Below are 16874 nucleotides of genomic sequence, written 5' to 3' on the forward strand. Positions count from 1 at the left end.
ATCCAACATTCTGTGCCCTCTTTTTTTTTTTTTTTTTTTTGGGTCGCGCCATGCCAAGTGTATGAGTGTCTGATGTGACATTCTATTTTATATCCCTGATCATCACCAGATTTCTAGGGACTCTCCAACAGATCTTTCCAGATTTTTAGTCAACACACATCCTGGGGGTGAAGCTTCGTCCACTCCCGGCATTTGATATTGTCAACTCCGGTCTGTACAAGCACAATCATGTCTGGAAAATGGGACCAGGCCAGTTCCAAGATTGGCCATTCCCTAGCCAAGGTTCTCGGGATCAAGCTGGCATACAGAGACCCGCTGGGGGCTACCAGTGAGGCCGTTACAAGGGGAGAATCGGAATTCTCGATCGGGACCGTCGACACATATTCATACAACGAGCCCGAGCCGACAAGTATCGACTGGATTCGCGAGACCACCCCGTCCGGAGCTCAAATAGGCAGATATGTTGTCAGTCTGTTCCCTTTCCTCTCATGGATTGGCAACTACAACCTCACCTGGCTGTACGGAGACTTGGTTGCCGGTATCACTGTTGGAGCGGTCGTTGTGCCACAAGGTATGGCCTATGCCGACCTGGCCGAACTGCCGGTACAGTTCGGTCTGTACTCCTCGTTCATGGGAGTTTTGATCTATTGGTTCTTTGCCACGTCAAAGGATATCACCATTGGAGTGAGTGACACTGCGGCAGAGTGAAACCCAGACATCGCTAACCTCGTCTCACACAGCCCGTGGCCGTCATGTCAACTCTCACCGGAACAATCGTGAACAAGGTTCAGCGTGAATACCCAGACTACCCTGCCCATTTGATTGCATCCTCTCTGGCGATCATCTGCGGTGCGATTGTTCTAGTGATGGGTCTCCTGCGTATCGGATTCATTGTCGATTTCATTCCTCTCCCCGCCATCTCGGCCTTCATGACCGGCTCCGCTCTAAGTATTTGTGCGGGACAAGTCCCAACTATGTTGGGCGAGAAGGCCAAATTTAGCACGCGCGGTGCCACCTACAAGATCATTATCAACACCCTCAAACACCTCCCCAGTTCGACCTTGGATGCTGCTATGGGGGTCACGGCCTGTGCAATGCTTTACATCATCCGTTCAGCATGCACTTACGCTGCGAAGAAGCAGCCCGCCAGGGCCAAGACCTGGTTCTTCATCTCGACTCTTCGGACCGTGTTTGTGATCTTATTCTACACCATGATTAGTGCTGCCACCAACTTGCACCGAAGGGAGCACCCGGCATTTAAGCTTCTCGGTAAAGTCCCTCGAGGATTTCAACAGGCCGCGGTGCCCACTCTGGATTCTAAGATCATCAAAGCCTACATTGGCGAACTTCCAGCTGCGGTCATCGTTCTTCTGATTGAGCACATTGCCATTTCCAAATCTTTCGGTCGCGTTAACAACTACACGATCGATCCCTCTCAGGAATTCGTCGCCATTGGGGTAAGTAACCTTCTCGGGCCTTTCCTCGGTGGCTACCCCGCGACTGGATCCTTCTCCCGGACAGCTATCAAGTCGAAAGCCGGAGTGCGGACACCCCTTGCCGGTGTCATCACCGCAGTTGTGGTCCTGTTGGCTATCTATGCCCTGCCCGCTGTCTTCTTCTACATCCCCAAGGCCTCTCTGGCTGGCGTCATTATCCACGCTGTCGGCGATCTAATCACTCCCCCGAACACTGTTTACCAGTTCTGGCGCGTGTCGCCACTTGATGCGATTATTTTCTTCATCGGTGTCTTTGTCACCGTTTTCAGTTCCATTGAAAATGGTATTTACTGCACAGTCTGTGTGTCGGTGGCAGTCCTCCTTTTCCGTGTGGCCAAGGCCCGCGGTCAGTTCCTAGGCCGTGTCACCATCCACTCTGTTGTCGGAGACCATCTGTTGAACGGCGACGGAAAGTACGGATCGTTTGGAACTAACAAGACTCCCTCCGACGACGAGGACCGCCACCACCGAACCATCTTCCTTCCCCTCAACCACACTGATGGCTCCAACCCCGACATCGAAGTGGAACAGCCCCTTCCTGGTATCTTTATCTACCGCTTTGCCGAAGGCTTCAACTACCCCAACGCCAACCACTACACCGATTCCCTGGTTCAAACCATCTTCAAGAACACCCGCCGAACGAATCCTCACGCCTACAGCAGCCGCGGTGAACGTCCCTGGAACGACGCCGGTCCCCGCCGCGGCAAGGACGGCAGCGACGACGATTCACGCTTGCCTCTTCTCCAAGCCGTCATTCTGGACTTCTCGTCCGTGAACAATGTCGACGTAACCTCAATCCAGAATCTGATCGACGTCCGCAACCAGCTGGATATGTACGCCTCCCCCCGCACCGTGCAATGGCACTTCGCACACATCAACAACCGCTGGACAAAGCGCGGCCTGGCTGCCGCAGGCTTCGGTTACCCGACACCCATCGCTAGCGACGGCTTCCACCGGTGGAAGCCCATCTTCAGCGTGGCGGAGATTGAAGGCAACGCCTCAGCCGCCGCCCACGCCGAGATCGTCGCTAACCAGCGCGAACATTCCCTCCACAAGAATGCGGATATCGAATCCGGCCTCAAGTCCGATTCCAACACCATCGAGTTGGAGACCGAAGACATCGAAACCGCATCCGAGAACTCGGTCACCCGTGAGGACAAGTTCAATCGTGATATCACGGGCAGCAAGGCATACCAGCGTCGTCCTAGGGTTGTGCTCGTGCAGGGCATGAATCGGCCTTTCTTCCACATCGACTTGACCAGCGCTCTTCAAAGTGCCGTTGCCAATTCTTCGGACGTGATCCCTCAAATTGAGTGATTCGTCTTTTTTTTTGTTATGTGTTTCATCTCTTCGCTTTGCACTGCATCATCTCCTGCTTGCTGATTGTCTGCATCGATCAGTTGTTCCTCCCTGGCTTGGAGTCTGATTTGATATACCCCCGATTATGACCTGTTAATGTCGTGTTTGCTCTTGTTCTTTTCGCTTCTCTCTAAATTTTTGTTACTCGGCACTGTTGATATTGGTTGTATTCCATGGCACTGACTGTGGACATCCTGTTGTGATGTATTCTTTCAGCACTATTCCCTTGGTTCGCGTGCGTTGTTTATTTGGTCTGGGTCTTATTTGTTGGCCTTTTTTTTGGATCTGGGAAGAAACGGATTATTTGGAATGGATTTGGCTCTGGATTTCTTCCTGGGGAGATACACACCCCCTTTTCCTTACACAGCTATCTTGGATAGACCTCGTATGGTGAATAGATTCCACCTTTTCATTTACATGCCTTCCTGTGTAGTCTTTTAGCAAACCTCCACGTAACCGACCATTAGTAAACTGGCCTTCAGATCTGCCGAAATGTTTCGATGTCTTTCTAGGTAGATTTCTAGATCTCTTTTCGAGTCTCCTTAATTTCTAGATCTTCTCCCCTTGACGCTATCTCCATCATCCAAGCCCCTCTCTACGACGCGCCAACCGGTCACGCTAAAGTCACCTACAAACGGTCTTGTCATCCCCTTATGGAGGGCATTCCGCGCAGAAGTTTCATCCAGACTCCATCACCCACGGGGTCAGGCAATAGAGACAATAGTGAAAAGGGGAGTTGCAAGCGAGGCGTATAGATGGCCGAGGTACGACTGGGCCCCATAGTTCCAAGTACTACGAAATACGCCGCATCCGCCAGAACGTTCAGTCTATTCCCTCAATTCATTCTCAGCTCTCTTTCCTTTCTACGGAGATCTATCAGAAGCTATTCAATTGAAAATGACTCTGAAAGCAGTCAATTGCCTGAGCCGTCCAGCACTGCGCCTCGGAAGTCTGTCTATTCCTCCACGCCAATCACCAATCAGATCATGCATCGCGCAATATAGCTCCCATTCACCAATGGGCTCAACAACCGCCAGCACACGCAGAAAAGTAACAATCCAAACAATCCAAACCCTCTACAAAAAGAACGAGCCCATCACAGTCCTCACCGCATCCGATTTCCCCAGCGGCCATGTCGCCGACACTGCCGGAATGGAGATCGTGCTGGTAGGCGATAGCCTTGCAATGGTCGCAATGGGAATGGAAGATACAAATGAAGTAACCATGGACGAGATGCTCCTCCACTGCCGAAGTGTAAACCGTGCCGTCAAGAGTGCGTTCACAGTAAGTACTCTATACATAATGCACATGCATCCCCCATCCCAAAGAAACACACTACACTACACCTCCACCACCCTCAGAATAGTTCAACATCTCACAACCTACATAGATCGCAGACCTACCAATGGGCTCATACGAAATAACCCCAGAACAAGCCCTGACATCCGCCATCCGGATGGTAAAAGAAGGCGGTATGAAAGGCGTGAAACTCGAAGGCGGCGCAGAAATGGCATCTACCATCCGCAAGATCTCCCAGGCCGGAATCCCAGTTATGGCCCACGTCGGACTGACACCGCAGCGACAGCACTCGCTCGGCGGGTTCCGGGTGCAAGGCAAGTCGGTCGCGGGCGCAGTGCAGCTTCTGCGGGATGCATTGGCTGTGCAGAGGGCTGGTGCTTGTATGGTTCTCATTGAGGCTGTGCCGCCTGAGATTGCGGAGATTATTACACGGCGGCTGAGCGTGCCGACTATTGGGATTGGGTCTGGGAATGGGTGTTCTGGACAGGTTCTTGTGCAGGTTGATATGTTGGGGAATTTCCCCGAGGGGAGGTTTTTGCCGAAGTTTGTCAAGACCTATGCGGATGTTTGGGGGGAGGCTAGGAGGGGGGTGGAGGCTTATAGGGAGGAGGTTAAGAGGAGGGCTTTTCCTTCGGCCGAATATAGTTATTCTGTTTCTAAGGAGGTGTTGGAGGAGTTTGAGAAGGTTGTTAATGAAGTTGCGGGCGAGAAGGGTGAAGAAAGCAGTGCTGGGTGCACTTTTGGGTCCTAAGCTGTTCCTCAAGACAATCTGGAAATATACCGACGACCTTTGGGGCTGCCCAGATGTGTAATATATATTCCAAATGAGTTTCCAACCTGCAGGCAAGCTTTAGGCGAATATCAATTAAAACCATGCAACAATTCAATTCGTACGGAGCAGTTAAAGCCCCTTGAACTTGCCCCAGAAACCCCCACCCTGGCTTTCAAATAGAATGGTAGATCCCCAGCAGCCGATGCTCTGTTCTTTTCACCTCAAGACACCCCCAACACCCGCCCATCCAAGAACAAACCCACTAAGCGCCTCACTCATAACACCACCACCAAACCAAAGATCCCTCCACGCACCCTTACGGAGAATCTTCTTCGGACCAGCCTTCCCACCAAGCTGCATGCGCACAGCCTTACTCTTCTCATCCATCTCAATGACACCCTCGACCTCGCCAGGGTTACTACCGGGGAAGAAGGAGCCGGCACCTGCACCACCGGAGCGGTGGATCAGCACCGCGTGGAAGAGCCCTGATACCAGGATCGTGCCAAGGAAGTAGAAGGCGAAGCCGTAGCCTGATTGAAGGGCTAGGATTCCGGCAGATAGGCCGAGGAGGAAGGAGGCTAGGCTGTGGAGGGAGGAGAGAATCTGTTTCCCGGATTGTTAGTTGGGGTGTGGTATCTGGAATGGAGGATGTGGATGTGGGTATGATGGAAACGGAGATGGACATGGCGCGGGACAGGGGTGGTTGGATGGGATGTGGGATGTCATACGCGGTTGTTGTGCTGGACGGCCTCTGGGACCAACGGGGTAATTAGCAGGGAGAGCTCCTGCTTTGTTGGTGCCATTGTGGCTGCTTTGATGTCTTTTTTATTCCCGATGTTGGGCTTCAAGAGGTCGAGCTATGGCTCTCGGTGTTCGTTGCGGATAATGATCACCGGATTTTTGCTGATTTTAATCGGGGTTGCTGGGATTTTGCTATTCAATGGTGATGGAATTGATGCACCGGAGGATTTTCTCGTGGAGGGGTGGTCAACAGCAGCTTTCGGCATGAAAAGGCGGAGGTTGGAATTGGCAGCGAGTTTCTAGAAGTGCACGGGCCACATGCATGGTCTCCCGAAATGATAATTCCATTGCTCAGGACTGGTCTATTACACTACATTCAAGAGCACAACACTATGTAGGAGAGCTTTTAACGTAAATCAAATCAATCATGTTCATATCTACTATTAACCCGAATCCAATGTTCAATAATCCCGAACCTTTCTCATGAATACGTTCACATCACAGCGTTTGATGCATCTGTCCTCGATTATGCTGCAAACATAGCAGCAAGAAGATGCCAGTTCAACGATGTCGCTGAATTAAATTCAAATATCACATTAAACCAGATTTTCGAATTTACCATCGACACGGGCTTCCTTGACCTGCTCAAAGACCTGATGGAAATGTTAGTGGGTGGTCAACATCAAAAATGAAGCAACGCTTACCTTGAGCATCTTGTTGCGTGCACCCAAAGCATTGACACCGCGATCTTCCAGGGCCTTGTCGTCCAGATCGACCAGTTCCGTCCACTGCAGATCCTTCAGGTTGTCTGTATACTTGTGCAGCCTGAGGGATCGCAGCCAGCTAGGGATATCCTTCAGAAGAGCCAGGTCTGTGGGGTCCTCGGGTGGCTTGGAGCTACCACGGCGGCCCCGCGGAGAACGGCCTCGCGTGACCTCCGAGTGGTCTGACAGGTAGCCTTCATTGCCTAGACCAAACTGCCCAATGTTCAAAGAGCCCAATCCATTGCCCATAAGAGGGTTGTTAGGATCATATGCAGCCAAGAATCCATTGTTCTGCGGGGAGGTGAAGCCCATCGGGGCCAAGCCACCACCGTGCATAGCAATGCCGGGCGATGTTGGGCGAGATCGTCTACCCGCCATAGCCGCCTGTTGCTGAGCCTGAAGGGCTGCCAGCTGTTGGGTGTTGAGAAGCTGACCGGCCACCAAGTGCTGTCCACCCAGGCCTGGGCTGGCCAAGCCCTGAGAGAGCATCGGGTTTCCATGCGCATTTTTGCCCTGGCCATCATTGGAGCGAGCACGGCGATACTTGCGCGCGTCATCCAGAGCGATGCGGTTATTCACCGTCGACAAAGCTGCCAGCTTCATGGCTGTGGCATTGGCAACCATATCCGCGTGGCTGTTGGAGTTCTGGTGCGATTGCTGACCGAAAGTCGCAGTCATCGGAGTGTTGGTCATCGACGCCCAGCTGTGGTTTCCGACGTTGTATGGCGAGAGCAGGGGGGGCTCGATATCGGGAGCAGGGATATTGGCACTCTGGGGAAGAGGCGGGCGCATGCCAGAGGTCTGGCTGAACTGACCCATAGGCTGGTGTCCGGAGGATGACTTGGGCCGAGCGATAGGAGGCTGCGTGTCTGAAACACCACGCTGAGCCCACGGAGAGCCAGGCTGCTGACCCAGGCCGTCCGAATTGTTGTCAGGCGCCGAGATAGTGGGGGCCACGAAAGAGGCACGGTCGAAAACTGCGCTATTGCGGTTCGACGGAGGCGCGTTGCCAGTCTGTTGGGTGAATTCCGCCTTCTTCTTTGCAATTGCCGCGGCAGCATCCGGGAACATCGCATTGATGGTAGAAGGGTCGAGGACAGAGTTGCGCTTCGCGCTGGGGGATGGCGGAGGTCGTCCGAGGGAGTTTCGGGAGGAGGTATCCATATTAAGCTTCGACATAGCATCGCTCAGACGGCTGGACATGGCATCTGCACGAGGAAAAGTAAGTTAGTTACATCCCAAAGATGATGTGGACAATTTAGCATACCCTTTTCGCCAAAATTGGCAGGGGAGAGCAGGCCGGACATCGGGTGACCCTGAGACATCTGCTGCAGGACTTGGATGAAAAACCGGATCTGCACCTGAGTGGTCTGCTGCAGCAATGCATATAGGGCCGCCGTTCTCTCGGCTTCGCTCAGAACACGGAACCATTGCTCGATGGCACTGAGTTCATCCTTAAAGTCCTGATCAAGCGTAGCAGCTGCCATTTCTTCCAAAGTAGTTTCGTACTGATCAATGTCCGCAAGCCATTGCTGAGCGGCACGGTCCAAAGCATCTTCCGTCGCATTCTGACCTTGGGTTTGTTGGTTGAAAAAGACCTCCGATGATGGACGGATGCTTCGGGCGGACAACGGCGAAGGAAACCCGGACATGTCTGCCGACGCTCGCAGCTGGTGCGATCCGAGATTTCGCGATGAGGATGGCGGACGGAGAGTTGAATTTGATGCTTCGGGAGTGCTGTTGCGATTGCCAATGATATGACTGGCCATGGTTTAAGACGACGTGTTGGGAGGATGACTAGTAAATACAGTGGGGGAAATGATTACTGCAAAACACCTGCAGGACCTGCTGAGTTTGCGTAACAAATAAAATCAAAAAAAAAATCTTGATCCAGAATCCAGGCTAAGATCCTAGGGTATCAGATGACGCTGAAAAGATCCAGATCTCTCGTCCAGACGATGGCACAGACCAGTCCAGTGGGCTGCACGTCGGAAATTTGAGATCAAAAATTAAAGGCCTGGAACGAAAGGAAATTGAGACTTGAAGCAATAGTGTGTCAAACACAGTCAAGCCACCGAGTCCTAAAGAAAGAGGGAAAGGAAAGGGAAAGGGGGAAAGAGGAGAGGTTAGGTGGAGAGGGAGAGGGAGAGGAAGAAGAAGAAGAGAAGGAAAGTTGAATGAAGAAGTTTGGTGAAGAGGCTTTTCTGTTTCAGGCAGATCACGGGTTCACCGAGGAGAACCTTAGGAACATTCTTTCTTGACTTCTCCATATCTCTGCTTTTTATTCTGGACTTATTCTATTTTCTTTTCTTTCCTGGCCATTCTGTTCTTGGTCAAATCTGAATATTTTCTTCAGCCCTGGTGGAGACAGTTACTATGAACATCTGCCGAGCCCAGACCTGAAACCTTTCCCTAGATTCAGTGCACTTCATGCTAAACTGGATTGACAATGAACCCCATTAGTGATCCACGTTTCTGGTGATTAACTTAAGCGATATCTTTAATCAGCAGCGGATATTTTTGGTATCTTGAATTTTGAATCGTCAGTGGCCATGAGTTCCCAGCATTACCCGGACGGGATTTTGGATGAGGAAATGCAAGACAGAGAGTCGGCATATCCGGAGATCAATGAGAATGTTCAATATCCATGGCAAAATGATCAATCTTTTAATACCGGGGATTTGATTTCCTCGGTGCTTGATCCTCGTTTGTTTGGGGACCAAGCCCCACAAAGTCAACCTCAAAGCATCAATCAATATCCTCAAGACCCAAACGATGGCCAAGGCGAAGTTGAAGAAGAGCAAGAGGTTGATGGATTTTACCCAGATGAATATGATAGTCAAGGGTATCCCCCAGTGTCGTATCCTCCCGTGCCTGGGGACGGGGAAGTATCGGACGAGGACTTTGCCCTATCCGGAGACGAGAGCGAGAGGTATGAGTGCTAAGACACCGCATGTCTGACTTTAGTTAACACAGTACTAGTGATTCGGAAGAAGACGAACCAGCGGAGGATGATGACGATGATCGTTCAGGCGCCAGCAGGCGCCGTCGTCGTGGAGGTGGACGATTTTCCGGAAGATATGGCGCTCGCGGTGGAAAGGGCATCAAAAGAGGACCACGCAAACCTCTAGAGCCCAGTCCAGAATTTAAACTTCTTCATTCGGGGGCTACCTCTGCCTTCATTGATGGAGACTATGACCGAGCCATTGATCTAGTGATGCAGGCGATTCAGATCAATCCTGAGATTTTTGCTGCCCACTCTTTGCTCTCGGAAATCTTCCTTGCACAAGGAGAAAACGATAAAGCCTTGGCAGCTCTTTTCAATGGAGCTCATACAAGACCGAAAGATCCCGGTGTCTGGATCAAAGTTGCTCGGCTCATCTTGGATCGCGCCGGAGAGAATCGACAGTCCGCATTGCATGATGTTGCTTATTGTTACAGTCGCATCCTCGAGGTCAGTCCTGGCAACACCAACATTCGGTTTCAGAGAGCAGCGATCTATCGTGAGCTAGGTCACAATGGCCGAGCCGCAGCTGAGTATGAGAGACTACTCAAGGACTCTCCACACAGTCCCAGAGCACTGCGCCATCTTGCAGAAACGTACATTGATCTCAATGACGTACAAAAAGCAGCAGATTATTATGCGGACAGCATGGACCACTACCTATCTCTCGACCCTGGGGACTGTGAGTTCACTTGGTCGGATCTCAATATCTATGTTGAGCTTTTTGGCTATCTCAATCAACCCGAAGAAGGACTTATCTCTTTGAAAATACTTGCACGTTGGCTTCTAGGTCGCGGAGAAGACTCAGTGTGGGACAGTCACGAGGATGACGACAGAGAATGGGACGCTGATGATTCACCTCGGCGCATCAAAACCGATGGTTTCCTACCCGGTCAGTGGCCTCGAGAGTCGTACGGGCTTGGTCTTCCGCTAGAACTTCGTATAAAAATGGGGGTTTTCCGCCTAAAAGTGGGCGACAAGCATCACAGCGAGGCGTTGGTGAGTGTGATCTCGGGGTAATGACCACGATCGAATGAAGTACTGACCAAAATATTATCAGCATCACTTTGAATGGCTTAACCCAGAAGACGACTCTGAAGGTGCCCGGATCTTCGATTATGGTGATCTTTTTAGGGAAGTGGCAGATGCTCTAAAACAAGCCGGTCTCTTCGAAGAAGCACTCCGATATTATACACCCATCCAGCAGACCGCTGAGCATGCCGATATCAGCTTCTTTATGGCCATGGCTGAATGCTACATGCAGATGGGTAAGATGGAAGATGCCGAAAGCTGTTATCTACTTGTAGCGGAACATGATGCTAGTCACATGGAGTCGCGTGTACTACTAGCCAAGCTCTATGAGAGTCTCGGGATGAACGAACAGGCTATGAAATATGTCGGTGAGGCAGTCCTGATCGGTCGACAAGAAAATCGCAGTCGGGGAAGAAGAAAGGACACCAGACTTGAACAGCTCGCCATAGAGTTCAAAATGGCTGGATCGGGACCCCTGCGGTCGATTGCACCCAAACCTACACAGGCAGCAACACTAATGAACGCAACTCCTTCGGTTCCTGGCAAAGGGCGGGCGCAAGCTGGCGAAGGTACTCGGACAGATGATATTCAATTCTTGTATTCGAAGTTGTTGGAGTTGAATCCCCAAGTCAAAGACGGCGTCCCTGCAGCAACTGAAGATTGGCTAGACATTGCTGATGCTCTATTGCGAGATTTCCGGAACAATCGGGCATTTTATCCGATGGATCGAAGTATTGCCTTTAGGGGATATTCGACTGGTGCGAACCCCAAGAACCAGACCAAAAATGGCGCAATGATGGATGAAATGCAGCAAATGGCGGGCCGTCTTCAAGAAACTTTGGGTATATCACCTCTATCAATCCATCCATATGCACACGCCATGCTAATGTTTTTTTTCAGGAGATATCTTAGAGGAGCCCTTGCAGGGTTCCATTCCTACCGATTACCATGGAATACCATTTGATGAGTGGCTTGACATCTTCCTGCAGTACGCTCTACTTGTAGCAGAACAAGGCGAGCCAGAAGAAGCCTATGAGACCCTTGATTCTGCGGCGATTGCAAGCATCTGGTTGCACTCCAAGCCCAAGTCGCGATTGATTCATGTTTGCTGGTTCAGTGAGTTTATTCAATTCACTGACAACGGATTATCTACTGACACCTTTGTAGCATGCGCTCTCCGTGCACGGGATGAAGAGACATTGGCCAATGAAGCCCGCTGGTTTATCAAAGAATACCAGTTTGTCACCGACACTTATCGGCTTTTCTCTATGTTGGGCCACCTCTGTGGCGACCCTCACCGATCCCTTTTCCATTCCTCTGGAAACATGAAATTCATGCTTCGCCAAATCAAGGCAATAGACTTTACCATGCCACAAGATACCCCTCGACCCATCCGGCATTCTGTCTGGAAAGAGCGCGCCACTCTATCCACACGAGATGAAGCCGGTGAACCTATCACCGCGAAATCGTTAGACATTGCTCTTCTTGTGCTCTACGGCCACATGCTGTACTCAGGAAACAGTTTCTACCCCGCGCTAAACTATTTCTTCCGAGCATACGCTCTAGACGACCAAAACCCGGCCGTTCTCCTCTCCATCGCACTCTCCTTCATCCATCACTCTCTCAAACGACAATCCGAGAATCGTCACTACCTTATTATGCAAGGACTATCCTTTATGCATGAATACCGGCTGGTTCGTGAAAAGCCTGGAACTCTTCTAGCCGAAAAACAGGAGATGGAATTCAACTTTGCTCGTGTCTGGCACTCGCTTGGTCTGGCCCACCTTGCCATCGAGAAGTATGACCGTGTGTTGAAACTCGGTCAGCAGATTCAGGAACAGGCCAAATTGAAATCATCTCTAAAACAGACATCTGCAACAGACAATGCTGAAGTGATTATGGGTGATAATGGCAAACCACAGGAGACTTCGTCGCCCACTGGTCAGCATTTTGTTGAGGATTTCTCGCGCGAGGCTGCCTATGCGCTGCAGTGTATTCATGTTCTCAGCGGCAACGCAAAGTTGGCGAAGGCTGTTACAGAAAAATGGCTTGTCATCTGATCTCAGTTCATGCTGCTATGAAATTGCCTGCTTTGCAACGTGTATCTTCTGGGTTAGAACTTCAAAATCAAGAGTATCACATGCGTGAATCCCAACATGGTCCCAAGAAGAGGCAACATGGAGTGGCGTCGTCCCACACATCGCCTTCGCATTTGTTTCCGCGTCCCTGTTCGATGGTCATTTGACGGTTTTGATCAAGCCGTTTGCGAGGCCTCATGCAGTGGCGTCCATCCTTTATCGTTCCTCGTTCTAATATCAGCACCTTGCTTGAGGAGTAACACGGCCATATCGGAATGCTTCATTTGCAAAGCAATGTCCAACGCTGCAGATATGTTGTCTATTGTCAGCTTGACATCTACCCCGTTCTTGAGCAGTAGTGTGATAATTGAAGTTCTTCTCGACTCTGCTGCCCTTGACAGCGGAATGCAGCCTCTGTGATCTCTTGGTATTGACGCTATTTTCGAGTAGTAAATAGATAGTTTCCTCCACACCATGCGTTGCGGCCCCGCATAGAGCTATTCTTCCATCTATGTCCTTTCCTTCTGTGCCAAATCCCCGACTCAAGAGTAACTTGATCACTGTCCAATGCACGTTGCTTGTTGCTTATGCCGGCCGCGATCGATCAGTCAGTCAACAGCCTGACCACAATACCTCATGTCCAGTCTCTGCCGCTGTAGAAAGGGCTGTCTACAGAACGACGACAATCGATATAGAAGCAAAAGACCACCAGTGGGGAGTGCCGATTTTACACCGGTATAACTCCCAGTAATGCCTGGTCTGATTCATCAAACTTTATCCCACATACTAGAAAGTCCATGACTTCTAGGTATATAGCCGAGGCTCTATGGGTACAATAACCCCAGTGCTTTGGGTAATAGTTGTGGAGGTTATATACCGCCAATGCATGCTAGAGCTCTCGGACAGAAAGCTGCCTCTTTTGCACGGGGATGGTCTGGTCTGCTCTGCTTACTCTTGAGAATTGAGTACTTGGCCCTTTTGTTTTTTTCTATCGCACCTCGGTGCACAGATGAAGCCTTGCTTTGTTAATTGCACCACCGATGCGTTGGCCATCAGCACCAATTTTCTAGTGCTTTGACCCCTAGAGGATGCGGCCCTAATTGTAAAACCGCATGCAATTGTATGCATGCTCTGTTCTAACCACTGACCTCTAAAAAATGATTGTCGATTTCTGTTATGGAGATTTACCCTTAAAGGCATTACAAGTTGATCTGCCGCAAGAATGTGGGGGGGGTAGTGCGGAGATGCATGCGGAAATAGCATGAAGTTGAGATTCTTGCTAATCAATTACATAGGCCTAACGACTTTGGATTATTACTGGCTCATAAATGCCTAGCCTGCATGTCAAGGTGATAATTTCCTTCAAGCTGTTTCGACCCTATCTCACACAAATCCTCCCTAAACCTGCCGATGTCTTTCTGCCTCGTTGATGTCATTGAGTCATTGAAAGAAGAACGTACGGTCACATAAGATCTCAAGCACTATCAAATGTCTGCAGAAAACACCCCAAGAGTGGGAACCCATTCCAGCTCTCAAATTGAAAGTCCCGCAGAACTGCTGCCGATTACCTCGGCAAATTCCAACTCCCCGACGGTTCAGGAGCTTGGCGAGGGCGAAAAAGGGCATGATGTCAATATTCAAAGCTCGACAGAAGTTTCAGTAGGGAACCACAAGTATTGGAAACGCTTTGTCGATGTCGTTTCGTGGACACCGTCGCGATGTCGATGGAACACAGAGAATCCGAGGAAATTCGGCTTGCCTTTGAACGTCCTGTTCGCATTCTCGGGAACTGTCACGGTAATACGAAATGAAATATCGAAATATGCCATAATCACTGCTGACATGTTCATACAGGTTGCCAATCTATACTATTCACATCCCATTCTTGATGTCCTTGCCCAATTCTTCAATGTCTCGCATGAGCGAGCCTCATTGATCCCGACCTGCAGTCAGGCTGGATATGCGACGGGATTAATCTTTCTTTGTCCCCTTGGGGACTTAGTTCGGAGAAGACACTTTGTTCTGCTGTTGACGCTTCTTACTGCGGCATTGTGGATTGGTGTCTGTATCACCAATTCATTCGAGGTATTCCTTGTTCTAAGTTATCTGTCGTCGATCACGACTGTTACTCCAGTAAGTGGTTCCAAGCAAGCATATCCGATGATCTGACCTGAACACCAATCCTATTATCTATACAGCAAATCATGCTCCCTCTCGTCGGAGATCTCGTGCCCCCAGCTCGTCGTGCAACGGCCCTGTCAATCGTGTCTTCAGGGCTCGTTCTGGGCCTTCTCTTCGCTCGCCTGCTTTCGGGTATAGTCGCGGAATACTCATTCTGGCGAAATATTTATTGGCTGTCACTAGGCCTCCAATTCCTCATATTTGCCCTTTTATGGCTGTTCATGCCGGACTACCCATCAACAAACACCAACATCTCCTACTTCAAGATCCTGTATTCCATCATCGGATACTACTGGAAATCCCCAGTGCTAGTCCAGGCAACTCTCATGGGCTTTTTCCTTTCAGCCACATTCACCAGTTTCTGGACAACACTTACCTTCCTGCTATCTGGGGATCCCTACCACTACCCAACCGTAATAATCGGACTCTTTTCTCTAGCAGGTCTTACACCCATGTTCCTGGGCCCGCTCTTCTCGCGCTACATGATCGACCAATTTGTACCGCAGTTTTCCATACTGATCAGTTTTGGCATATTGATCGTCGGCGTCAGCATCGGTACCTATACAGGCACGTTTAGTGTTGCGGGCCCAATTATCCAGGCTGCGTTGCAGGATTTTGGCCTGCAGATGAGTCAAATTGCCAATCGTGTTTCAATCTACAGTGTTGCACCCAAGGCGCGGAATCGGATTAACACGGGATACATGATGGGCGTGTTCTGTGGTCAGCTTATGGGGACCTCTGTTGGAAATCGTCTTTACAGTCAAGGGGGATGGATTCTGTCGGGCAGTGTCAATCTAGCGTTTCTTGGGGCGGCGCTGCTTATCTGTCTTCTTCGTGGTCCGGCTGAGAAGGGATGGGTTGGGTGGCATGGTGGCATTCGTATCCGACGAACAGAGTGATATCCCACCCTGCTAGGCTTTTGTTGTATTTCGTGGATATGTTTTACCTATTAATATGCTTATCCCTGTAGACTATATATAGAGACCCTTGAAAAGTATTAATCACCCTCTACCACAGATTAAACCAACGTTATTTGAGGTTGAATGATCACCAGTGCGCATTAAGAGGAACCTTGTACAGTAGAACCAGGGCAGCTTTGTATGTAGTTAGATCTGAGTTTCGCCTTCGCATTTATGGTAATCCCGTCGTACTTCGGGCGTAGCCACTGGCCTGTCTTCTTCTCTTACGCTTAATATATCCGAAACGAATTCGATGAGTCCTTATCTACGTATGACGTTGACTAGTTCAATTCACAATTTCGGAGCTCGTAGACTTTTTCAATAACGTTATCTTCAAAGCGAATCCCAGTATTCTTATGAACAAAAGTGGATGGAGCACTCCGTGCTCCGTACAAAGCCATCAATCAACGAAAGGCCCCACTTGTAAATATGACAACCGATAAAAAAGAATGCATCAGGAGGGAATCGAACCCCCCTCGCCAGTTAACTTGGAAAGGAAATTCCTCAACATGGAAGACTAGCATCATAACCACTAGACCACTGATGCAGTGGATGTGTTAATACGGAAAGCGACAAGGTCTATGACCAGCCCAACCATCGATCATTGGGTAACCATGGATAAACACCGAGCGATTGGTAAACAATTCATAGATCCTTATTACTAGAATACTCTAAAAGGGAAATCGGTGTAATATCGTAAGCGATCTAGGATTAGCTCGGTATAAACCGGATTGATTATAAGCTACGTATCTGTTTCTCCTATAGTCGAAGGGTCCTAAGGACCCCTCGAATTCAAGCAAGAATTAGGGTTGAAACTCTGTACCATTATATGCTGCTTCCCCACCGCCGGCGTGTCCTACCCGGTTGATAGGCTATACACCTGAAAATTGTACACGCATACAACAGCTCCAAATCCCACAATATTGTTATTCTATAAAATCACGAGCCGTAAGCTATATCGTCGCCGTTATTATAAGCAGATCTCCGATATTTAATTCAGATTTGAGGTGTTAACTTTTCAAAGTCTATTTATCTCTAGAATCAATGATAGCGAGGATAAACCCAATCTTTAAAAGAAATCAGATCTTTTATAGAGCGGTTCCGGGCTTTTAAGTGATAGAAACCTACGGATGTTATAAGGTAGTACTTCGATTGTAATAAATCAATCTCCCCCAAACCTTACTATTTG

General features: G+C 49.7%; 6 protein-coding genes and 1 non-coding gene across 7 annotated transcripts; 4 read left to right on the forward strand and 3 right to left on the reverse strand.

The window, feature by feature from the left end:
* Window positions 1-228: 228 nt before the first annotated feature.
* Window positions 229-2813, forward strand: Pdw03_2437 (Sulfate permease SutB; the record flags this gene model as incomplete). The annotated part of the gene is made up of 2 exons (XM_014681695.1): window positions 229-684; window positions 741-2813. The coding sequence occupies 2 exons, from the start codon at window positions 229-231 to the stop codon at window positions 2811-2813; spliced, it is 2529 nt and encodes an 842-aa protein (XP_014537181.1).
* A 1059-nt stretch (window positions 2814-3872) lies between these two features.
* Pdw03_2438 (3-methyl-2-oxobutanoate hydroxymethyltransferase PanB) lies at window positions 3873-4905 on the forward strand (the record flags this gene model as incomplete). The annotated part of the gene is made up of 2 exons (XM_014681696.1): window positions 3873-4139; window positions 4246-4905. The coding sequence occupies 2 exons, from the start codon at window positions 3873-3875 to the stop codon at window positions 4903-4905; spliced, it is 927 nt and encodes a 308-aa protein (XP_014537182.1).
* Window positions 4906-5142: 237 nt separating this feature from the next.
* Window positions 5143-5729, reverse strand: Pdw03_2439 (Transmembrane protein 93; the record flags this gene model as incomplete). The annotated part of the gene is made up of 2 exons (XM_014681697.1): window positions 5143-5529; window positions 5655-5729. 2 exons carry the CDS (start codon window positions 5727-5729, stop codon window positions 5143-5145), a joined length of 462 nt encoding a protein of 153 aa, XP_014537183.1.
* A 534-nt stretch (window positions 5730-6263) lies between these two features.
* Pdw03_2440 (Protein vts1) lies at window positions 6264-8200 on the reverse strand (the record flags this gene model as incomplete). Its single annotated transcript, XM_014681698.1, has 3 exons — window positions 6264-6320; window positions 6372-7639; window positions 7699-8200. 3 exons carry the CDS (start codon window positions 8198-8200, stop codon window positions 6264-6266), a joined length of 1827 nt encoding a protein of 608 aa, XP_014537184.1.
* A 783-nt stretch (window positions 8201-8983) lies between these two features.
* Window positions 8984-12527, forward strand: Pdw03_2441 (RNA polymerase III transcription factor TFIIIC subunit (Tfc4), putative; the record flags this gene model as incomplete). Its single annotated transcript, XM_014681699.1, has 5 exons — window positions 8984-9363; window positions 9414-10434; window positions 10496-11309; window positions 11368-11583; window positions 11635-12527. The coding sequence occupies 5 exons, from the start codon at window positions 8984-8986 to the stop codon at window positions 12525-12527; spliced, it is 3324 nt and encodes a 1107-aa protein (XP_014537185.1).
* Window positions 12528-14033: 1506 nt separating this feature from the next.
* On the forward strand, window positions 14034-15625 carry Pdw03_2442 (Sucrose/H+ symporter, plant; the record flags this gene model as incomplete). The annotated part of the gene is made up of 3 exons (XM_014681700.1): window positions 14034-14342; window positions 14400-14678; window positions 14744-15625. The coding sequence occupies 3 exons, from the start codon at window positions 14034-14036 to the stop codon at window positions 15623-15625; spliced, it is 1470 nt and encodes a 489-aa protein (XP_014537186.1).
* A 510-nt stretch (window positions 15626-16135) lies between these two features.
* Pdw03_tRNA59 lies at window positions 16136-16232 on the reverse strand. Its single transcript has one exon. It is a non-coding gene; the product is annotated as a tRNA-Gly (tRNA).
* Between the last annotated feature and the right edge of the window lie 642 nt (window positions 16233-16874).

Source organism: Penicillium digitatum, chromosome 1 (genome assembly GCF_016767815.1).
Source record: "Penicillium digitatum chromosome 1, complete sequence".
Classification (NCBI taxonomy): Eukaryota; Fungi; Ascomycota; class Eurotiomycetes; order Eurotiales; family Aspergillaceae; genus Penicillium; species Penicillium digitatum.